Raw genomic sequence first — 25,041 nt, forward strand, 5'->3', positions numbered from 1 at the left:
ATCAAAGAACAATGGGAAGACACAAACCCACTTGCTTTCAAAGAGGTTGTTGCTCTGAAGATATTAATTTACTAAGAATTTTTCTGTTACAGGAAAGAAAATTGGTGTCATTGTAGATAGGTTATACTGTATTTTAAAACATTTATACCGTACCTGTGACAGGTGCGGGTACTGTACTGTTAACTTGGTTACACTGTGGTATCTGACAGCACACTGGATCGTTGGGATCAGGTACGTAGATACATGAAGATGAGGAGTACCCCGTGTATGTCGCACATCTGCAGAAAACAGAACATCTTTCACAATAACAGGTGTGGGGAATGATTTAATGCTCCATGGATATTTGGAAACTGTAAACTTTTTACATTTGCAAAATTTAACATCATAAAATTTGTTTTTCTTCAGATTCTCTCATAAATCTGCCCTCGTCACATTAAAAATTATCTGGAAGTGAAAATATGATTCTAGTGAATAGAAAGTATTTAATGGAAAACTTAATGTAAAATCATTTAATTTTGAGGGCACAAAATTCTGTGGTTTCGGCTAAAATGGCTATTTGGTGGGGTTATGAATTTGTAGATTTTAACTTTTAAATTAGGACATTTTACTTGTTTATTGGAATTTAATTTTGTGGTTTGACTCAATCATAATATCTACAAAAATTATCCACCACAAATATTGATGATATCACATCATTTCAGTGTTATGTATGCAAGGAGACTGCGCTACAAAATATCTTTCATTAGTCATGTTTCGATCATTATATCCAAGTTTTACTGTAACATATAAAAATATTATGTAACCTTTGATTGCACGTGTAATGTCCAGTCATGCCATCGTCACATACACAAATCTGTTTACAGCCATCGTACCATGTCTGGCCTTGAGTATACGCCTTACCACTCATAATACACACATCTGAAATAAATTAAAATCAATGGTAATATCTATGTACCGACAATTAATGGTATTACTGCTTTTACATAATCTTAATTGTCTCATTTATTATTACATCATGAAAACTGTAATCGAACAACAATGCTTAAACATGGCAACTATTTTTATGCATACATCTTTCATGCCTAATCAAAGTCAAAATTTTGAATGAACTTAAAAAGCTTTGAGGAAGAGGTTCAACCATGTTAGGGGTCCTCTTTGTCTCGTTTTTGGGTTTGGTTAACCATCACACAGACACAATTATAAATTTTGGTGGTAGAGGAAGATCCCAGGTGGACCTCCTGGCATTATTTCATCCTGAGCAGGCACCTGGGTAGAACCACCAACCTTCCATAAGCCAGCTGAATGGTTTCCTCACATGAAGAATTCAATGCCCAAAGAGTCCTCCTTAAATACTAGTAGAGGCATTTCCAAAACAGCTGATTTGGAGAACACATAAAAAATCAATATTTCATTTCAGTCAAGCTTAAACCTTAGCTATAAATGATGAGGTATGAGTACAAGTCTGAGAGTCAAGACAAATGATAAATAATCACTTTTGGGAAGTGGTTGTGGTTTTGGTGTTGATGGTGTTGGATGCAGGAACGGATCTGGTGCCACGGTGCCGGGCTGTGGTGCCAATGTAGGATGTCCTGGCTGTGGTGCTATTGTTGACTGCCCAGGTACCGGAGCAGGTGTTCTCGGGCCAAGTGTAGGTGGGTTGAGTGTGATTCCTGGTATTGGTGCAGGTGTCATGTTGGGTGCTGGGGTTGGCACAACATTTGGACAGTATGGTGTCTTGCAGCACTGATCATTCGGATCCTGTACCAACACGCAGTATGTTGGAATGTTTGGATATCTTGGACACCTGAAGTACATAAAAATCTTTAAAAAACATACAAAAATAAATTTTAACAGGTTCACAAGAAGTCTGTAAGTAGTATGTACAATTATATATGTATCCACATTTTAACAAAATTTTTCTTATGGTGAAATGTTTATATACATGCATGATCACACGGGCATAGTACAAGAAATAAACCATTGACATCAATATAATTCTGTCTGGTATTTATCTATACAACTGTTCAGCACCAGTTAAAAGGAACAATTAATCATCTGTATGGTTAAACACTGTGTGATATTTATTACCTTTCAGTACATTTGTATTGTCCTGTCATATCATCGAGACATACACAGTTGTATAGACATCCATCATCCCAGGTCTGGCCCTTTGTGTATTGTATTCCCTTATATACACAGAATCCTTGAGGAAAAATATAATGCTCACTGTCAGTTACTAATTTTCTAATTTGTGACAGACAAGATATAAACACAATATTTGTGTATGCAAGAAATGAAACAAATTCTACATAATCAGCCTCTATGGTGAACAGTTCTAAAAAGTGGGTGTGGTTTGAAAAATGCAAAATATAAGGAAGAACAAAATACAACCAAAGTGAGTTTTCTGAATGTTCCTAGCCCTGGCTAAACACTTCTAAGCATGATTTCTATTTCAATTTTCATTCGTTTTACAAATGATAGCTACCTTTAACAGTGGAAGAAAACCTAGGTAAAATCAGCACAATAAGAGTGTATTAAGTTACCTCTCTGTTGTGGAGGTCTTGTTGCATCTGGTTTACTAATGATCTGTCCAGGGACGGCAGTTGGGATCGGGGAAGGTGCGGGAGTTGGGAATGTGTGGGGCTGTGGTGCCAGTGTCTGACCCGGTAACAGTACTGGAGCAACAGTGGTTCCTAGAGGGTTAGGTGCTGGTGTCATCTGTAAATATATATGCTATGTATAAAAATATCCCTTTAACTAGAATAACATAATCAGCTCAAAGCAAAAGTAACTGCATCTAAACTGACAATTCTCGTTAATCATTAATAATGAAATTTTAATGAGGAAGCCAGAGAAAAGGTTATCAATCATTTTCACACAAAACTCCTGTACAAAATATTACATTAATATACTGTGAAGTCATAAATATTTCTGGGGGACTAATTTTCATGGATTTCATAATCGTATCAATCCATGAAATCAAATCCAAACAAACAAATAAAATTCCCAATAATCTAATCTTCAAAATGTAAACCCCACAAATTTATATCCTCCCCACACTCTCACCCCTCATCCCACAAAAAAAAGTATTATGAAATTCAGATATCAAACAGAAATGGTCTGAAATAATGGAAAGCATTCATTTCTTAAAGAAATATAGAAAAATAAAACGTACATTAGGTCTAGGTGTGGGCATGATGTTACATTGTGGAATCTGGCAGCAGGCATCACTGGGATCTGTTACCATTATACAACCCTTTGGTACTTGGGCAAATGAAGCACATCTGAAAAACATAATATTATGTTGTGCAGATATAAGGTGAAAAGGTCACAGAGAATTCACACTGCTTGGTATATTAATGTCAAATTTCAAGATAATCCTTTCAAGTACCAGGTATCTACTTTGGTGTTTGGGTGTAGCCCCATTTAACAGAATTTCAGTGAGGTAACGATAGGCAGTTAACAAACCTGTTATCCTGGATTCTGTACCAGTACTGACATCTTCTCCAAAAGTAACAACCAACTTCTCCACATAAATTGGAGGTGGAGGACGAAGGATTTCAGATATAATGCATATTACCAAATCATCATGGAGACCATAATTATGCCTCACAACAATGATCAGAAGATCAGCTCTCTCCCTACTGAGCCGAGTGGATGGGCTTGAAGTAGCCTCTACATTTACTTCTGTTTTTTTCCACACATTTCCAAATTCAGTAAGCTGCCTAAATCTTGAGTTTTTCTCTAATCATCAATGATCGAGAAGGATATACAAAGTCTTTCTTCAAAGAAAAAAGGATAAATGGATAAAACTATATTGGGGACATGAAACTAGGCCAATAGTCCTTTATGTTCTGACTCTGAAATGTAGACTATAAAATGCATTTGTTGTACCGAGGATGTTGCTCTGGAGAAGTTCCTTTACTCTAATGGGGGAAAAGGAGAGGTATTCACTCTACAGAGGTGCTGTTATTCGGGGTTATGCTGTGTTTGTACATTACCTGTCATAACAGTTGTAGTAGTTTGTACTGGCATCATCACATCTGCATCTCTGAGCACAGCCGTCATTGAGTACCTGTCCTTGGCCAAATGTTACTCCATTCATCACACAGAGTGCTGAAATATTTTAAAAAATGTAACTATATATATATTACATATGTGTACACTTTTTTGCAGGAAAATAGTCTGAATAGGGCATTACCTACATATATTTTATATCACCACTGGAATGATTTGTACCTGTGACCTGAGTTAGCATTATTTTACAGAGATTTATTAAATGATTGGTGACATACTAATCAAATCTTAGCACTTTAATGTGTGTGTTAAAGAAAGCACAAATATTACCAAACAGAAAAGTCAAGGATATGAGTGCAATTTGTATTGAGAACCTCATTTGCATATGATTATCTTATTTATGCATCATAAAAATTATGAGCCTTTAAAGTACTGACCTTTGGGTTGAGGAGCAAGAGTGGTCCTAGTTCCTGGTTGTGGCGCAACAGTGGAAACACCTGGCACTGGTACCATGGTGGATCCTGGTACTGGAGCTGGGGTAAAGACAGGAGCTGGCGTAGTAGCAGACCAGTCACATACTGGAATGTAGCAGCAATAGTCTCTTGGATCTCTCTGAAGTCTGCACTGTCTCGGCAAGTTCGGATAATCTCCACACCTGAAATATTGTTAGTTTTGTTATTACTACTAAATTATGCTATTTCACAACATTCATACTTAATATAAATCTCTAAAGTTTTCATATATGATTAACATGGTCCAGTAGGCTTTCACTCTCTTTCTACTGAACAATGCAAAAAACATATAAATGTATCCCACACATATTCTTACTACTAGCAACCAACAGCAGTTTAAAAAAGTTCTATTAAATTCAGTGTTTTATGGTCTTTTCTAAGAACAGAGAAGAAAAACAGAAAGCTAAACCTACCAAAACAGTCACCTAACTTAAACAGAGACTTGTTTTCAGCAGCTTACTTCTGAAATTGACATGCTGTTCTGATTTCCATTCTTTTTTAAACAACCACCTGCCTTAACCAGCCAGGTTATTTTGCTCCTTTGTCTGCCTGCTTAATACAGGTTTGACTGTAGTCCTTATGAAACACCAGTTAAAGTCCACCAGACTAAAGAATTTTATAGTTTCATATACTAATCAAACCAGCTTATACTGGTATAAATGTTTGCCTACCTGGCTGTGCAGGTATATTTTCCTGTCATTCCATTGTCACAGACACAGTTGAAGTCACAGCCATCTTGCCATCTCTGTCCCTGGTTATACTGCTGTCCCTTGTACACACAAACCTCTGTAAAATGTATAGAACATATTCATTACAATGACACTGTAAAATAATAACACATATATTTATAGGGCACTGTATCTGTTAGCAGTGTTGATTATGCTTTTACAAATGTCACTGTGTATCTGGATACATTTCTTTGCTAGGCTTTATCTGCTAAAATGTATCTTTGTTAACAGCTTGAAAGTAACTTAACAACTTTCCCCAAGCTGAAACACCACCAGGGAGCCGTTACTCATAAATACAAAGCTTTTCGTCAGTCATCATGGACCATTTTTGTCAAACAAAAGTCTCAAACTCTCAACTGTTACCACTATGCTTGCCTATATGAATATATGATGGAAAAGTTAAAGGTACATTTTAACACAAAACACAACCAAATGAAAAAATTAAGTAAGGTGTCACACATACTTGGTACTGGCTGTGGAGCAGGAGTTGCTGGTTGGGACACACCGGGCTGTGGTGCCACAGTTGTTCTTGGTAGTGGAGTGGGTGGGGTACCAGTTCCGGTCACCACTGCATGTGGAGCGTTTGTGTATATCTGTGGTTTATCTGTTGGTCCTGGAGTTGGGTATCCATTGGTTCCTGGCACTTGGATACATTGTGGGACCTGGCAACACATTGGATCATTCGGATCGGGAACCATTGTGCAATCATTTGGTACAGTAGGATATATTTTACATCTGCAAAAATAATCAGTTGAAGATATAATCATCCAGAACCATATTTATATATAAGAAATAAATTAAGCATAGACAATCTTAGGCCATAAAACAATGTTATGTACAATATGGCAATGTACTGGGTTGAGTTCTCATTTGAAGAAACATACTGGACAAGCCATTGTGTCCATCAAGTTTTATGGATAGCTGGGAGTCCAAAAATATAATCTATCATATAAGACAATGTTAAAAAGAAATATCAGGTCAAGCATTTACACATGCTGATATTCATTCAAGTATTTTTTATCAGTCAATGGCTTTTACTGTTTACTAAACATGGCGATTCAAAGCAAAACTGTTGCATCATCCAATACAGAATAGAATGTTTCCAATATGGATATATATTGGATGGTCAAGTGGTACAAATGCAAATAGCTGATTGGAAGAGAAAAATAGGTATAGGATAATATTGCTTAACACATAAAAGAAAGCACTGAAAAAGCCATTTTTATTATCGAACTGGATATACATGTTTACAGGCGCATTACAACTGATAACAATTATTTACTTTTGGTATTCAAGATCATAATACACATTATGAATTATACCTCTGATTACATGTGTAATGTCCAGTTGAGGCATCATCACAGACGCATATCTTGTCACAGCCCTGGTTCCATCTCTGTCCTTGTGTGTACTGTATGCCATTCATTACACAGTATTCTGAATACATATATTGCAAGCATTTAACTTACACAGCAACTAACATAAAGGTTTGTTAATTTTCAAAATTCTAAATTGCATATTTTAAGAAGCATCGAACAGATGTGAAAATTTTTTAATTGAATAATTAAAAATAAAGACTAATTTTAAGCCTTAATATTTAAAAAAAAAAAATAGGCAAAAAGATAAAAATGTACAAAAAAAAGGAGCATTCAACAGAAAACATGACACTTGTTTACCCGGAACTTACGTTTTGGCATTGGTTGAGGAGCAGGGGTTACATTTGGCCCTGGTGTAGGATTTGGGTTGAGTGGATTAGGGGCCAGTGTAGATACTGGTCCTAGTGGAGGCTTGATTGTAGAAACTCCTGAAAAAAGTATGTCACATGTAGATACTAGTAAAACTTCAAACTCTCCTGTCAGTTTTTAGATTATTATCTATAAAAATGGATTTTATTTCAAAAATAAAATGTTACAATGATGAAATTTTGTATGGAAACAAATATGGACTTAAATGAGAGGAGGAGATATTATTTCCACCTGCTGAAATAACAGCACCCCTCACCATGACACAGATACTGGTTTATCCAGAAAAGAAGTTGATAAAATATGAATCAAGTTTATCTTATAAACTAAACATAGAACTATAAGCAACTATTTTTGGAATTACTGACCTGGAAGAGGTCGTGGTGTATTGTATGGGTTTGGTTGTGGTGTTGGCTGGACCTGTGTACATTCTGGGACCTTGCAGCATGGGTCTGCTTGACTGGTTACCATTCTACAGTTGCTGGGTATAGCTGGGTACACAGCACATCTATATGCAATATATATACAGTACACATAATATTGTAAAATATAAAAAAAGTATGAATACAAAACATTAAATCACATGTTGGAGTTTCAATTAGAAATAATTCTTCACCAAACTATGTTTACAGCATGAAAATTCAGGTAAGACTGTATCAATAAGTTCACACGGGGATACAGACAATTTTAGTTAATTTAAGGTCTGGTTAAACCTTTTTAAATGCTCAAATGCAATACTTTGAAATCACAAGTTTTCTTGGAGGACTAATATTTTCATGTATTTCATGGATGCGCCAATCCCTGAAATTAAATTCCAATAAAGAAAGAAAATTTTCATTCATTTGAGCCGCGCCATGGGAAAACCAACACAGTGGCTTTGCGACCAGCATGGATCCAGACCAGCCTGCGCATCTGCGCAGTCTGGTCAGGATCCTTGCTGTTCGCTAACAGTTTCTCTAATAACAATAGGCTTTGAAAGCGAACAGCATGGATCCTGACCAGACTGCGCGGATGCGCAGGCTGGTCTGGATCCATGCTGGTCGCAAAGCCATTATGTTGGTTTTCTCATGGCACGGCTCATTTTATCTTCAAAAGTTGAAATCCACTAATTCATATCCCCTAAAAAATAGTCGCTTTCTCAAAAACCACGAAATTTAAAGCACACAAAATTAACTAATTTCACAGTAGTTTATTCAGGGAGATGGATCTCATCAACATTGGGTCACAGATTTATTAGTTTTAATTCTAGGGGGGAAAATTACACCTTAGTTAAGTGAGAAGAGTTCAATATCATCCCTCAATATTCTTAATCAACCATAAATGTGGAATATCTAACTGCACATTACCTTTCGGTACACCTGTACTGGCCAGACATACCATCAACACACTCGCAGTTGTACTGACAACCATCCTGCCATTTTTGACCCTCCATGTAGGATTTACCATTGTATACACAAACAGGAAGAGGTGGCTTGTTTGTAGTTACACCAGGTTGTGGTGTTGGTGTCACTCCTTTAATAAATATGTAGTATTTTCATGAAAACTGGTATAGACATTAAGAAATAAATTTTCTGGGTTATTCAAAACGGAAGTTGAAATATTCAAATTCTATAATTAATAAATAACTCTTTAATAAACTATCTTTCTTTAACATAATTTAAGTGCGACCAAACTGTTTACCTTGTCCGTTGATGATCGGTGGCGCAAGTGTCGGTAGGTATGGTGTTGGGTTCACAGATGGCCCCGGTGTCATGTTGGGTGCTGGTGTTGGGTTCACACCTGGTTTAGGTGTGGACTGGCCTGGAAGATATGTAGGTGCAATTGTTGGGAATGGGTTGGGGTTTGGATTTGGTGACTGTGTTGGGTTTGGTGCTGGTGTTGGCAGGTTCTTGCAGACTGGTACCCGGCAGCATGGGTCATTGGGATCAGTCTCCAGAGTGCATCCGGCTGGTACGCTCTGGTACTGGGCACATCTGAAATATTGTTTTTCACATTTTATTAATCTCACTGCTACAACAAAGACGTAATTTTTTATAATTAAAATCTAATCACCTTATTTTGTTAGCTTTACCATACTTCAAGAGAGTGACTATACTGCTAGCAAACCTGAACTAATTCAAATCTTACACTTTTTTCATTATATTTTTGTTGCTTCTTACACCTTTCTTAAATTTCTGTCATCATCAAACAAATGGTTACCTTTCAGAAAGTAAGTCAAAGAACATTATGAAGACTTTCATATAGAAGCAATTTTCAAGGACCATAAAAAATGTAAGGATCTTTCACATATAGATTACGCAAAAAGGTTTCAAACATAATCTATTAATTTGATTGTGATGAAAGCTTCAGTCTTATTTGAATCATTCCAGAGTCCACTTCCTACAAAAAAAAAACAGTACTGGCGTCGTACAAGACAGCTAGGTAATGAACACAGTGAGGTTCAAAACCCATGACCCCCAGGTTGTGCGGCCGAAACCTTAACCACTAGATCAGTGCTCCCTTTAATTTAACACATGGCATCTGCAAGATTTAAAAGCATACACTGACCTCTGGTTACATCTATAGTATCCAGTCATCTCATTCTCACAGACACATTTCAGGTCACACCCATCGTCCCATCTGTCTCCCTGCTTGAACAATACACCATTGTAACTGCACAATTCTGCAATTAAAAAACAACAAAAATGTTAATTCTTCAGACAAAATTCATAAAAATTGTACAATTTCATAAATATTTCACTAGCAGAATGCTTAAATTTCAAAAACGTTGAAAATTTTCACCAGAGAATAAACAACAATGTTGAAATGTTGCTCCTCAATTACTGAAAAATGAGCCATGCCATGAGAAAAGCAACAAAGTGGCTTTGCATACGGTTAAGCTTACGGTTTCTCTAATTGCAATAGTCTTTGAAAGCAAACAGCATGGATCCAGACCAGTCTGCGCATCGGCGCAGTCGTCTATGTTGGTTTTCTCATTGCGCGGCTTAATCTTGAAAATTAAGATGAAAAAGAACTCGAAAATGTCAAGAAAATGTATTACAGAAAATGAACGCAATAAAAACAGTCAAATCTGTATTAAGCTGCAAGTCCAGGGAAGAGAGACAAAATGTGGCTGCTGAAGGAGGGTGGCTGCCTAAGATTAGTAAAAAATACAAGAAAAAAAACAATATGTAAAGTAAGCACACTGACTGTTTAAGCAAAGCGTCTGCTTAATACAGATGGCTGCCAAGACTTGTTTAACTGTATTACACATTCTAGCATAAAACTGCTGTTCTTGTCACTTTTCAGGGGTGTTTTAACAGGAGAGAAAACGTGTGTTAACAGAGCGATTATCGCGCTCGCGTGCTGTTATAACACATTTTTATATATGCGTGTTCCGTGGCAAAGCGTAAACGTCATTCGGCCCTTAAACGGATAATTCAAAACGAAATGACGTCAACGTAAAAAACAACTCAGACATTCCCGCGCATTTCGTGGAAAATTAATGACGTTGAGAGACATTGTATCCATTTATCAGTTTTTACGCGATTTATGCTAGAATAGCATTAGCGCATGTTCATTTCGTGTTATAACATTTGCAGAATCCCTCGGGATTCTGCAGATGTTATAACACGAAAAAACATGCGTTATCCCTACAATATAAACTGCGATTTGACATAATTTAAACAGTGTTTCAACAGATTATAAGTTTTAATCAATGAACAAAAAGCCAAAGGAATTCATACTTACTTTTTGGGGTTGGGGCAGGTGTGTTGAAGGATCCTGGCTGAGGTGCTATTGTGGAAACACCTGGCATGGGGACAGGGGTGCTGCCCTGGCCGGTGACCTCTCCAGTGGTACCAGAGAAATCACAGTAGGGTTTCTTGCAGCAAGGCTGGTTGTAGTCCTGTACCATTCTACACTGTGGTGGAAGTGATGGATATTTGGGGCAGCTGGAGATAGAGAAATTGAATATTATATCCTAACAAATGAATATATTTATGAATCTACATTTCAACAATGGCAGTGGTATCATATCTAATCTATACAACCAATGAGGGTACAAAGTAAAACAATTTTCCATTTTATATAATCTTTACACTATCGCATGACTCTTTATATAATATAAATTATTTCTTTAAAATAATTTCATTTATTCCTTGAGACTTAAAATGTTTGTTAGTTGCTAAGGATTCGGGATTAATCGGCCTTTATTATTCAGTTGAACTGGTTCTCATTTTATCAATACAGTACTGATGTGCATGTTCAGCGAGCTGAGAACACAGCCAGTTGTTCGGTATAAAAGCAAAAAGCCCGTGCAGATTTCTCACATTGCGTCTGAAAGGGCGAATAGACCGTTATTATACACTGACTGACAGAATCTACAGTTCTTCTACATGTCGTTCAGTAAAGATAAACTTACCCTCCCGCCACACCCCTAAAGTTGCTAATGCAGTAGTTTTTTATGGTTAAGTTAGTTTTTTTGGTGAAAGACCTGACATTCTGGAGAAATTTGTGTCAGATTTGCTGCGTTTTGTATTATACTTTCAGGGTACAGATTTCTTATATGGCGTTTATTGAAGATGTCAGTGAGCTGTTAGTGCAACGTACACTGTCAAGTCTCCGATATCCAAATTATAATCATACTCAAAGAAGTTACGAATGAATGTTCTGTGATAGAAGCCAAGTCGAAGGAACTTCAAAGTACCGTAGACACTTCCTGGAAATTAACTTTTGGATAGCTCCCGATTTATGGAATTCAGGTGTATTGTGTTGATAAATAACAGCATTCGTTAGAACGTTTTTAACTGGAACTGTGTGCTTTTTTAGGATATCGGAAATTAAATTAATGTTTAAGACATTTTCTGTAAAAGAATATATAGGAAAGAAATTACATGAACTTGTGTATTACTTTAGCTTAGGTATTTTCATTTATATCTTAGCTTCTAGATAAAAGATAAGGCTCACTGGCAGTTATTTATGTGTTTTGTAATTTTTATGAATCGGTAATTATACCTTAAATGTTAGGACTGTCGCTCAAATAATGTTGAATTGAGGGGATCAGGCGAGATATCTAGTTAATTAGATTGCTAAACAATAACCGGTTGGGTGTTTGTTTTGTGGCGATTTATACAGTAGACGCCGAACTAGAGATATATCTATGCGTTTGGTGTGATGAATTTTATTCGGAACAGTTCAGTGTAATTTGCGTTGTCGTCTGTCAGTTATGGACACGGTCCGCTCAGTTTGGTGAAGCTATGTTTGCCTTTATCGGGCCTATCACAAGGGCATTATTGTCTTAAACAGTACACCAAAGGTTGTTCATTGCAAAAGATGCACCTTGCTATTTAAGGTTGGTTGACCTGAAGTTGTTTCGGGTCACTAGGATTTCGTCCTTATAGTACTGGCGAGTCCTAGATTGCATTGCGTTGCGTTGCGTTGCTTGCTTGTGAAGTGGTTGTAGTGCACCACTATAGGTTCTGGTGATGCCTAGGTTGCTTTGCTTTTTTGCGTAGTGAAGCTTCTACAGTGAATAATTACAGTATTGGCGAAACCTAGGTTGTGTCTGTAATGTATCACTATGGTACTGGTGAGGCCCAAGTTGCATTCCGTTGTCCGTAGTGCTTCACTATAGTGTTGGTAATGCCTATGTTGCGTTGTTTCTTGCGATATGAAGTGTCTGTAATGCATCACAATGGTACTGGTGAGGCCCTGGTTGCATTCCGTTGTCTGTAATGCTTCACTATAATGTTGTGTGGTGCCTATGTTGCGTTGCTTCTTGCAAGGTGAAGTGTGTCTGGGGTGCATCAGTTGGTGTTTTGTGTGGTAGGCCCGGTCAGTCCGTATTTTAGTTTTACTAGCTGAAAAATTGGGCTGTCTCATGAATATTTAACGCGTGCCGTTTTCGTGGACAATAATGCCAATATTGTCATTCTTGTTTTAGCACAGACATATATCAGACAGCTTTCTAGCACTGAGTGTTTGGTAGCAGCTCTTGACTTGCTTCGTGGCATCGTTTTGGTGCGGAGCCGTGGTGAGCTGAGGTCTGCTGTCATACATTCAGGTGTGGTCCGTGTGCTGGGTGCCGTCTGCGGTTTTTAGGGGTCATCGCATCGCGTGTTGTCTCATGCTTGCGCCTGGTCTCCTCTCGCTTGAAGACAGAGCGGCCAAAAACATGCCAACTTAACTTTTCAATGTTTTTCTCAGATCTATTGATGCATTTACCTTAGCAGATGTAGAATATATTAAGTTAGAAATCAAGTATTTTAAGTCATTTGTTCGTCATAATGTGTTATATGATCTTAAAACATTTAACAGTATAACAATGAGATAAATAAAAGACAAAGAATGGTACATGTTCTTATTTATGTCGAGTAATATGGAATAAATAGCCAGACAATAGTTTGTACTTCTGACCTGTCTGTAGTTAACACTATTTTTTCTAGGCTTTAGTCAAAACTTGAAGAAAATAAATATAAACATTTCTTTCTGTCATTTAATAAAACACCATGGACCAAGGTCAATAGTTCTGACTATTGACCGGCAAGCCACTCAGTAAATGTATAAAATGTCACTTCACAATGAGCCTACAGTAACAAATAGTACAAATAAAAAGGTAGATACAATAATTTCTGTATTACAGATTCAATCAATGATAGCAATATGTGAAAACAGTCTTGATTAAAATATAAAATACTACTGTGTACATACATTTCTGTACATTCGTACACACCAGTCATGCCATTCTGACACACACAGTTGTAGTCGCAGCCATCTCGCCATCTCTGACCCTGTGTATACAGTTTGCCCTTGTAAATGCACCCAGCTGTAATACACATAATGTATAAATGTCAGTGATGAAACATATCTTACTATGAAATCGTTTACAGTCGAACCTCGTTCACTCGAACTTGGGTAAATCGAAAACAAACTTTTGCTCGAACTCATCGTCAGGTCCCCACAAAGTTACTTTATAATTTATATTTTTCGATGGCTAGAACTACCGATAATTTGAAAAAATTTGGCCAGCACAGTTGAGTTATAGTCAGTGAAGTTTGACTGTAATTTAGAGGAGCATAAAAGCACATGGCTGGGTCAAAGCAGTTAATTCCCAGAGACATTAATTAGCAGTTTTAATTTTGAAGATAAAAATTAATCGGCACAATTACTTGTTCACTTATTTAAGCTGAACTGCTTTTGAGGATTTCAGTTCTGTCATTACCTTTCGGTTGTGGAGCCGGTGTTACAACTCCTGGTTGTGGAGCTGGTGTGGAGACTCCTGGTTGTGGAGCTGGTGTGGAGACACCTGGTTGTGGAGCAGGCGTGGAGACACCAGGCTGAGGTTGTGGAGCAGGTGTTGGTGCCTTAGTGACACTACCTCCACTGATGACTCCAGTTGGCAGAGTAGGGAAGGGATTGGTGGAGTTGGTCACTGGTTGACAGTAAGGTACTTTACAACACAGAGGATCGGCAGGGTCGGCAACCAGAGTACAGCCAGCTGGCAGGCTTGGGTAGGCAGCACATCTGGCAAAAAATAATAGCAAGAATATGTTTTCAAATTCAATATACAACTGAACCTCCTAAGCGGTCACCTGTATTAATCAGCCACTTGCCTTAAACAGTTATTTTCATGAAATGAGCCACGCAATGAGAAAACCAACATAGTGACTTTTCGACCAGCATTGATCCAGACCAGCCTACACATCTGCACAGTCTGACTGGGATCCATGCTATTTGTTTTTAATGCCTATTGCAATTAGAGAAACCATTGGCGAACAACACAGATCCTGACCAGACTGTGCGGATCCGCAGGCTGGTCTGGATCCATGCTGGTTGCAAAGCTACTGTGTTGGTTGTCTCATGGTGCAGCTCAAATGAATTCTTGTTTCACTGTCAACTTCCCTTATGCAATCATCTGTCATAAAAAACAGGATTTTCTCACTCTCTTGGCTGGCTGATTAACACGTATAGGCATTTTCAATAAACACGAGCAAGTATCCTGTTTTTCTCTGATACAATATGTCAATACAATCAGTAAATATTATATGAAATCTACAATCTGCTGGACAAAAATCTGATTAACCAGTAACTGAGCATCTCAATTTATGTATGTAAATACCCTTTATTTGAGGAACATTAGATTAATAATATAAATTACCTCTTATCACATCTGTAGGTACCCTGCATAGCATCCTCGCAAGTACACTTGAAGTTGCAGCCATCAAACCACTGCTGTCCCTGTGTATACTGGTCCATTCTGTACACGCACACAGCTGTAATACATACAGTATACACATTCTTAGGTACTTCACATATATAAATATTGAATGAATCAGTGCAAGATATGTTATAAACAATTAAGTTTTGCATGTGAAAGAAATACTTAAGTTGGAAAATTACCTCAGAAATATATAAGTTCAAGCACAATTTGCCATATCATGGTAAATTTCAGCTCTTTATTTTATTCTCAGCATCTCAATAAAGATGTTCAAGCAACATCCAGAGTCAAAACTAACAGTAACAGATGCAAATCAACTAACCTTTTGGCAGTGGTGCTAGCGTTGGGTTCGGGTTCGGGTTGGGATTTGGATTTGGGTTTGGTGCTAGAGTAGATACTCCTGGAATGGGTGCTGGTGTGCTGCCCTGTCCGGTAATCTGTCCGGCGGTTGGTACAAAGTTGCACACGGGTTTGAAACAGCATGGATTTGCTGCATCCTTGATCAAGTGACAGGATGCAGGCAGGCTTCCGTATTTTGGACACCTTAAAAAATAACAAATAGCTAAATTAGTAAAATAACAATAGCAAGGAAATTACACATATAGTGGATAAGTAAGCCTAGGAAAGATGTATATATTTTCATGCATTATATTTTTCTACACATAAAATATGTCAAGGAATTGAAAATTTTACTATAAAATTGGACAAGAAGTTTTAAAAAAATGTAATACATGATAGGCAGTTAAAGACAGGCAATCAAATATACTTTTGCAATGAATGACTATTGGCAGACAGTTGAACATTTTTCTGTTAACTTTGGTAGGCAGTTAAATATGCTTCTGTAATGTAACTGGAAGGCAGTTAAATGCAGGTACAATTACCGGTACACTCAAAACTTCTCCACTGATAACTTTAAGTAATTGTTATCATTTAAGCCTTACATTTCATCACAGACATATTTTCCGAGGGTAGCATCTGTACATCTGCACTTGTAATCACAGCCATCATCCCATGTCTGACCTTGGTTGTACTGTCCACCCTTGTATATACAGAAATCTGAAAAAAAAAGTTTTCCTTTGTAAAGCTTATGTCAAAAAGTTTGAGGTACGTAAGGTACTTTTCATTTCTACTGCACATTGTTATTATATAAAGACTTTTGTTAAGTATATAGAAATATGAGCCGTGCCATGAGAAAACCAACATAGTGCATTTGCGACCAGCATGGATCCAGACCAGCCTGCACATCCACGCAGTCTGGTCAGGATCTATGCTGTTCGCTAATGATTTCTCTAATTGCAATAGTCTTTGAAAGCGAAAAGCATGGATCCTGACCAGACTGAGCGGATGCACAGGCTTGTCAAGATCCATGATGGTGGCAAACGCACTATGTTGGTTTTCTCATGGCACAGCTCATATGTAGTCTTAAGCAATCTTCATACACAACAATCTTACAGTAATACATTTGCACATAGTATCACACTAAACATTAAATTGTTATGACTTATGACTTTTTCAGAAACAAAATACTGCATAAATGTATCTTTACCTGCAAAAAGGGCATTTCAAAAATACAATTAATTTAGTATCCTTATAGTAGTACCAATACATACACAAAATTTGGGAATTTTCAAAATACGTGTGAAAGGACAGAGATTAGGACTACTCTACAAAATCTGATGAAATTTTAGAGTTACCCTGGACATAAAATACTGGTAAACATAAAATAGCTTTTTTTCGTATGTAGTAATGGCTAAATCTAGATTCAGAAAACTTACTCAGTGGTTGAGGAGCCTGTGTGTGACCATCTGGGTATGGTGTAGGTGCTGGTGTATTGGCCTGACCAATGATCTGGCTGGGTACCTTGGTGGGGATCACGTTAGGGGCCAGCGTGCCGGTGATCTGTCCTTGAGTGGGTGTAAAGTTACACTCTGGCATTCTACAGCAGGAGTCACGAGGATCTGTTACCATCTGGCACTGTGGAGGAATGTTGGGGTACGATGGACATCTATGAAATAAATTTATTCAAATTTCATTATAAAAGTATTGCACCTAAATGATTTTGAAAACAACTTATCCATTGCAAATTTTGCAGAACCCCTAAACACAACAACTTTTATTTTGAAGACTCACTTTCAATGTAACTTCACCTTAGAAAATATACAACAATTTTTGTTAGGTGCATTAATACAAAACCACCATTCTACTCAAACCTCTCTAGGCAGCATACCAAAAACTTTGCATATATTACTCTATACCCTTCCCACATAAAGATGTAAAATAAACAAAACCAATACTTTGGCAGTTGTAAAAAAAAATTATATCATACTCAAATCAGTAAATTCTGAAAGGACTTGCATTCACAATAACACATCCTTCGAAGAAGCAGGGCTTAATGCATTTTTCTTTCTTTTTTTTAAACTACCGCGAATTACTGTTTCTTTATGCACCAAGGACTCAATCACCCGGGGATTACTCAAGAACTGAATGTGATCCCTAGCGAGTTTCCATATTATTTTCTATATCTGGATCGCTCGAAACCCTGGCTAACTTGCCCATTTCGCCCATTCCCTGGTGACTGTGAGCAATTAGTGTTTAATGTATCTGAAAGTACCTGTCGTTACAGACATAAAGTCCTCTACTAGCATCGTCACAGCGACACTTGTACGAGCAACCATCATTCCATGTCTGTCCTTGACTGTACATGGCACTCTTGTATACACAGTACGCTGTAACAAGAAGAGGTATAAACATGTTAAGATGAAGTCTTACAAAGGGAAACAACTCAGCTAGAATATCTTATCATTAGCTACAGCTTTTTATCTCCCTTTAAATATCTTGCTTTTTCTTGTTTACAAAGGGAACAACTCAGCTAGAAAGTCTGTAATATTAGCTACAGCTTTTCATCCGCTTCAAATTTTTGCTGGCAATAGAATATACAAATATTTTATTGTTATTCGCTGACTGTAGTAACCATGTATAGTGGACGCAACTTGACCCCGATGGTTGACCTTTGTATTATAATACATAATTAGATACAACCTATTATTGAAAAGGAGTGTACGTAACACGCTTCAGCTGTTTGCATTCTTATATTTAAAACTGACGGATACCCTAAGCACCCCATATTTCTACAATAAAATAATCGATATGAAAATCAGCCTAAGGTCAACCATCGCGGTCAAGTTGCAACTACTATAATATGTACAATTGTGTTTGTTATTTAACAAATCATGCTGTTAACTCTTTACTGAATTATTCATGATATATGTGAATCTGTAAAATGAAGTCCCTAGAAATAAAAAATAAATTACAAAAAAGTAGCAATCTGGTTTTAAGTTATTACTGATTTCAGAAACTGAACTAAATGCTCATAATCACCTCTTGAGATTTAAAATGATCTCATAACAGCATTTCAGACAAATATTTGAAATACAAAACCAAAAACATATGAATAAATTTAACTGAAAATTGTTAGGCCTAGATCAAAGCTTGGAAAAGAAAACTAACTAGGTTTGGGTGCATTTGTTGGTTGAATGTTTGGTGCAACAGAATGTCCTGGTTGTGGAGCTGGTGTTAATGTTCCGGTGATTTCACCAAAGTTTCCGGAGAACTGGCAGTCTGGTTTCTGGCAGCATGGATTTGTGAAGTCGGCAACCATTCTACATTGTGGAGGTAGGGCACCATAACTTGGGCAACGGTCAACACATTTGTAACGACCCTGAAATAAATGTAAACTTATAAATATGTCTTGACCAAACACTGCAGCTAAGCTCAGAAACAGCCACTTAGGTAATCCCAAAATAAACAAATTTCTGATTTATTTTTCCAGTATTTTATTGTCTTCATACCCACGCTTTCTTATCTGAAATCAAATAGTTTCATACCAGTAAAATTAAATTCTTTCGCAGTATTACATTATAAAAATGTACTGCTGACAAGCCCAAATAAGGGGCAGGCTTAGTTATGCTGCTCAAGGAGACTCTTAAAAGGGAAAATTCACTTGAATACAGATCAAAATAGGCGGGGTCCGCAACGGGATATCATTGGCCTCTTTAAAACTCAGTTGAATATATCTATATACAACCTCCAGGTAACAAATACAAAAAAGTTACCGTATTTTGATCCTCACATACACATGAATAATCACACCCATCCATCCACTGCTGATTCTGCTTGTATTGCATTCCCTTATAATCACAGTAACCTTAAAATACACGTTCAAATTAAGGGTAAATACCATAACGATTATGATCCTTGTTTTCTTAAAGTAGCTTTGGATTTAACATTTTAGCTGCTCAAACTATGTGGTTGTGGGTTTAATTGGTTTGGTTTTTTCAAGAATGCAGATGATGAGTGATTCAAAGGAGCTTTCATAACAATGTAGCTGAAATTAAAAATTATGAACTGAAAACTAATTTTGTTGGTCAAATCATTACATGATAAATTGTCTGACCCAAGGGTTCAAAATTTTCACCATTTAACTGGGCGTCCTTTCAAATTACGGTAACTGCCAGAGTTCTGTGTCAGAATTTTGTTAGAACAGCTTTTCAGCTATACCTACCGATACCAGTTGCTGTTGCGTTTGGCTGGCCAACAAAGGTTCCAGGTGGGATGGTAGCAATGGCGTTTGGTGCCAAGGTGGCTCCCGGTGGTGGTGTTGGTGTACACTGTGGGACCTTGCAGCAGCTAGGGTCATTGGGATCTTGTACATACACGCATCCGCTGGGTACATTGAAGAATTCTGGACATCTAAAGACACAATAAATATAATATTAAACTATGCAGCCTGATAAAAGACATGGTGTAAAATAATTTGTCCTACACTTTGTTAAATGTGTAGAAGTTGTGAGATATTCAACAAGAATAAACTCAACCACCAATGGCATGCCATCAAAGCTCTGCATGAAAATAAATTGCTTTATAAAGGAGCATTGAAAAGTAGCACATGACTGCTACAGAATTGTAATGAATTAAGTGGCAAACAAATTTCATATCAATATTCTTAATTCAGTGGTTAACATTTTTTACATCCTTTAAAATCAATATTTTTTCAAGGGAGCTTCTTTATGTTAATTTCATACTTGCATCAATCCGTGAAATAAAATACAATTCATCTTGAAATTTTATGCAAAGAAAATGAAACTATTTGAGCCACACCATGAGAAAACCAACATAGTTCATTTGCGACCAGCATGGACCCAGACCAACCTGCGCATTCGTGCAGTCTGGTCAGAATCCATACTGTTCGTTAATGGTTTCTCTAATAGCAATAGGGTTTGAAAGTGAACAGTATGGATCCTGACCAGACTGTGCAGATGCTTGTCACAAATGCTCTTATAATGTTGTTTTTTGTCATGGTGCAGCTCATTTTATAGTATCTGCTTAGTGTTATTTAATAAAGAAGTTTATATCAACCTTCTTGTACATCTGTAGAATCCGCTATTAGCATCATCACAGGTACATCTGTAGTCACAGCCGTCAAACCATACCTGACCTTGACCGTACTGTTTGTTCTTGTACACACACATTTCTGTAAATACCGTAAAAGTCCAGGTATAATATGCACATATGTATAATACCCATCCCCAATATCAACCTAAAATCCTAAGGTTGGGGTAAGTGACTATATGTAAATATCATTAATAAATTATACCATGTATAATATGCACTCAAGTATAATTCCAAGGGGTGTTTGGACGTGATATCTTTTGGTTCAATATTGTCATATTAAACCACCTAGTTGGCCTATTTAAAATACAGCTAAACCACTTTTGTCTGATTTTTAAATTTTTCAGTGCACAATAAAGGTCATCTGACAAAACTTTCAATTGCAAGATGCCCCTCCAGGCACTGTTACAGCCATGGGCAAGTACCTTGGGTAGAAACATCAACTTTCGTGACCAAGCTGAACTGCTTCCTAATATGAGCCATGCCATGAGAAAACCAACATAATGGGTTTGCGACAAACGCGGATGCGCAGGCTGGTCTGGATCCATGCTGGTCGCAAAGCCACTATGTTGGTTTTCTCATGGTGCATCTCATATGAAGAATTCTACACATCAAACAAGGTTATGATGACAGGAAAAATATAAAAAACTAGTTCCAACTCTAAATCCAATCTTGCTGAATAGTTATATTAACAATGCAGCTACTAAGAAGCAGGTTGTGTAAGGTCTATAAACATTACAAATATCATTATTCAAGGTCTTTAAAGATAATGAGTATCAGTATCTTACTTGGAGCTTGTGTGACCGGTATAACTGGTCTTGCAGTGGTCACTATGGGTCTTGGGGTTGTTATTGTCCCATGTCCACTAATTGAGGTCACCTGGCCTGTGAACTGGCATTTTGGGATCTTGCAGCATCTGCTGTTAGGATCCTGTATAAGCTGGCATTGTGCAGGCAGAGGTGGGTATTTGGGACACCTGTAAAACAATTCAAACTCATTTATGTTCAAATGACAAAAGTCTTAATTTTTCACTTGATATGTAATTTTCTTCACCACATTATTTAAAACACATGAACAGTGAATTCTGCCATGAAAATGTAATATTTTCAGCTTGAATAAAGGCTCTGATTTTTTTTTTCAATCAAATTAAACTTGTCCTTCACAATCAAAAAAGGAGAAAAGTATGCCATGAAAAGATGCCGGTTTCTTTGCATCATAACTGAACAATCTTAAATGACCATTCTTTTTTTTCAATTTTAGGATGTAAGGTAAACTTAAAACATTATTTGAGCCGCATAATTAGAAAACCAACATAGCGCATTTGCGATCAGCATGGATCCAGACTAGCCTATGGATCTGCGCAGTCTGGTCAGGATCCATGCTGTTCGCTAATGGTTTCTCTAATTGCAACAAGCTTTGAAAGCGAACATATTGATCCTGACCAGACTGTGGGAATGGGCAGGCTGGTCTGGATCCATGCTGGTCGCAAATGCACTATGTTGGTTTTCTCATGGCACTGCTCATTTCTGTTCAGCTTATTTTGTTTTATCTTTCTCTTTATTTGACTGTTAAAATATTTATTTCCAATATTAATATTAATAAGAATATTTGGCTCGCAAAATCATTCTTTACAAAGAGTCTGTATGTTACTAATGCCTACATGTATATATAACAGTTGCATTTGTAGTGAATAAAAATGAAAAAAAAATTAATATTACTAATTTCATGCACTCTACAGAAGGTGGCGAGTCCAGCTGCTGGTTAAGTCTAGTTACCACTAATCATATCTTCTTTATAGACGAGCTTAACTCTACTAACTCTAGACTGACGCAAGGTTGACTGGCTCTCAGCTTGTAACAAGTCATACAAAATCAGCAGGGCAAAAAACAATTCTACTCTTTGACTGGGCAAAGACTGTGACAAGCAAGTTATTCTATAGGTGGGAGTAACAATATGAGCCACACGGTGAAATAACTACCAGAGTGCATTTACAACCAGCATGGATCCAGACTGGTCAGGATTCATGCTGTTTGCTTTCAAGCTTATTGCAATTAGAGAAACTGTAAGCGAACAGTATGGATCTTGACCAGACTGCACGGATGCACAGGCTGGTCTGGACCCATGCTGGTCGCAAACACACTATGTTGGTTTTCTCATAGTGTGGCTCAATTATTAGCATAACAGCCTTCTCTACCCTGGAGTGTTAAGCTATACTCAATGAGTAATGCAACTCACTTTTCTCTACATCTATAGAATCCAATAGAAGCATCTTCGCACACACAGTCGTAGTCACAGCCGTCTTCCCAGGATTCAGCTTGCTTGTATGTATGACCTTTGTACTCGCAGTATCCTATATACGATACATTTTATTCTTGTGTATTGTGAATATGATAGAACTAATAACTGTATCTTATAAACTGTAAAATCATTTAGTTTCACTGGCTTGAAATTGTTTGGTTCATGGCACAAAATAACTATTTTTAGTGGGCATTAATTTACTGACTTCAAACTTTAAAGATAAAATGAACACCATGAGGATCTTTTATTTATGTCATGGTTAAATTTCGTGGATTGTTTCTCTATAACAATCATGAAGTCTACACTAATGAATACCACATAAATAGGCTAACAGTATTTCTAAAAATCTAGAACCTTTAAACCTATCTCCTCTTTTGTTAAGAGAGGTTCATTAGTGAAATACTTAAATTCAACACCAGTGATTACTACAAGCTGAAGATGTTTAGTATAGATGGTAGAGTAATCTGTTAATTCTTTCAAAAGTTTCTTTTATTATCACATTTATCTAATTCAAAACCTACCAAGAAGAAAATTAAATTTTGATGTTTTTGTTGTTGTTTTTATACCTTTATTTGTTTCCTTACCTATTCCACCAGAGTGGGCATTAGGATCAGCTGTTGGTGGGTTAGGATTGTTTCCGGGTAATGTCATAACTGCAATAACAGTCTGGGTTCCCTGGAATAACTCTCCTGGTTTAGGAGGAGCAACAACATTGTGTCCTGTGGTACTCGGCTTGTATACTGGGATGACTGGTGTTGGGGTACCAGTGAACTGACATTTTGGTCTCTGGCAGCAGGGGTCACTGGGGTCAACTTCAAGGTGGCATTCTGATGGAAGAGTTGGGAACTCTGGGCATCTAAACAGAAATAAAAAAGTTACTTTACTTGTAGTAAAAAAAATGACAAAATTAAAAGTAATAACAGTTTATCTACATTCTAAGGTGCCAATACATTTACTGCCAGCCATAAATCTACAGGTTACAGATGAAAAGCAATTCAGACTTATACCCAAAAAAAAAATCAATTCAATTCCTATTCTGCAAATGAATTAACTATTCAGTACTCCTAACAGCAGTTTTGAGTGAATTATGTGCATGTAGATTACAAGTGATTATGTTTAATTTACAACATATATGACAGAAATACTGATACTGGTAACAGTAGTCTTAACTTAAACATAGATAAGAAAAATGTCCAACAGAGAACTCGGTGCAAAAATGTGAATTATGAAACAATACAATAAGTCAATAGACATCTAAAGCTATTGGCAAGAGCTGGGAAAGCTTTCTTCAAAAATAACATCTTAATTTTCCATGGTTTTCAAACCATGAAGCAATATAACAAAAATGACAAAAACCTACTTCTGTCTACATCTGTACAATCCTTGCTCGGCATTTTCACAAGTGCACGAATACTGACATCCATCCTCCCAGGTCTGGCCAGAAATGTATACATTGCCTTTGTACAGGCAACCCTCTATAATATACAAATAGTGTGTTCATTTATTTCTTACTTATCAGTTCAAATAAAAATAGAAATCCTAATAACAGGCCAATGAAACAATTATTGGTTACTATGGAAACATAGTTTAGTATATTAAGAGAAAGCTAATGTATCATGAGTATTAAGACAGATGTTATAATAAGCAATCTAAACTTCCATTTGAATAAATTAATCACTTTTCACTTAAGCAGTTACTTTGAAACCTTTGTAGAAACTTCTTTAAACAATCTTATTTTTAGAAGAAGAACACAACGTCATGTAATTCATTATGTGTTTACTATTTGCAACAAATTGAATGAAAAGAGTTAAACTATGTCAAAACCAGGTATAACTTACTCAGGGATGGTGCCGTGAAGCTTGTACCACCAGTTCCAGGCTCTGGTGTACTGCCAGATGGCAGTGTGGGTGTTACACTTCCGGGGGTCTGAATCAAACCACCACCACCAATGGTAGCGAGATTTCCGGTTGAAGAGACAAAAGTTCCGGTGCTACACTGTACTGTGGTACAACAATCTCCAGCCTTTTTAACTTCCTTGCAATCAGCTGGTATGTTATTATATGTTGGGCATCTATAAAATAATGATCTCGTCATTTAAG

The 25,041-nt window shown here is 37.0% G+C and overlaps 1 protein-coding gene across 1 annotated transcript in view; it reads right to left on the minus strand.

Annotated features, from left to right (window-relative positions):
• The window catches only part of LOC123549885 (uncharacterized), a 61,116-nt gene that overhangs the window by 21,842 nt on the left and 14,233 nt on the right, over positions 1-25,041 (minus strand). The window contains exons 19-51 of the mRNA XM_053546526.1: positions 24,781-25,013; positions 24,303-24,417; positions 23,527-23,798; positions 22,880-22,994; positions 21,433-21,620; positions 20,612-20,726; positions 19,758-19,945; positions 19,309-19,400; positions 18,704-18,914; positions 17,808-17,922; positions 16,972-17,201; positions 16,138-16,252; positions 15,519-15,739; positions 15,137-15,251; positions 14,201-14,502; positions 13,690-13,804; positions 10,729-10,931; positions 9,547-9,661; positions 8,680-8,972; positions 8,346-8,511; positions 7,368-7,507; positions 6,945-7,061; positions 6,580-6,694; positions 5,721-5,992; positions 5,201-5,315; positions 4,455-4,672; positions 4,002-4,116; positions 3,176-3,284; positions 2,544-2,718; positions 2,089-2,203; positions 1,494-1,804; positions 804-918; positions 154-278 (exon numbers count right to left, since the gene is read on the minus strand). Of these exons, the coding sequence (XP_053402501.1) occupies positions 154-278; positions 804-918; positions 1,494-1,804; positions 2,089-2,203; positions 2,544-2,718; positions 3,176-3,284; positions 4,002-4,116; positions 4,455-4,672; positions 5,201-5,315; positions 5,721-5,992; positions 6,580-6,694; positions 6,945-7,061; positions 7,368-7,507; positions 8,346-8,511; positions 8,680-8,972; positions 9,547-9,661; positions 10,729-10,931; positions 13,690-13,804; positions 14,201-14,502; positions 15,137-15,251; positions 15,519-15,739; positions 16,138-16,252; positions 16,972-17,201; positions 17,808-17,922; positions 18,704-18,914; positions 19,309-19,400; positions 19,758-19,945; positions 20,612-20,726; positions 21,433-21,620; positions 22,880-22,994; positions 23,527-23,798; positions 24,303-24,417; positions 24,781-25,013 (5,561 nt within the window). The remainder of the gene's footprint in view (positions 1-153; positions 279-803; positions 919-1,493; positions 1,805-2,088; positions 2,204-2,543; positions 2,719-3,175; positions 3,285-4,001; positions 4,117-4,454; positions 4,673-5,200; positions 5,316-5,720; positions 5,993-6,579; positions 6,695-6,944; positions 7,062-7,367; positions 7,508-8,345; positions 8,512-8,679; positions 8,973-9,546; positions 9,662-10,728; positions 10,932-13,689; positions 13,805-14,200; positions 14,503-15,136; positions 15,252-15,518; positions 15,740-16,137; positions 16,253-16,971; positions 17,202-17,807; positions 17,923-18,703; positions 18,915-19,308; positions 19,401-19,757; positions 19,946-20,611; positions 20,727-21,432; positions 21,621-22,879; positions 22,995-23,526; positions 23,799-24,302; positions 24,418-24,780; positions 25,014-25,041) is intronic.

The sequence above is a fragment of the Mercenaria mercenaria genome, chromosome 6 (assembly GCF_021730395.1).
Source record: "Mercenaria mercenaria strain notata chromosome 6, MADL_Memer_1, whole genome shotgun sequence".
Lineage (NCBI taxonomy): Eukaryota > Metazoa > Mollusca > Bivalvia > Venerida > Veneridae > Mercenaria > Mercenaria mercenaria.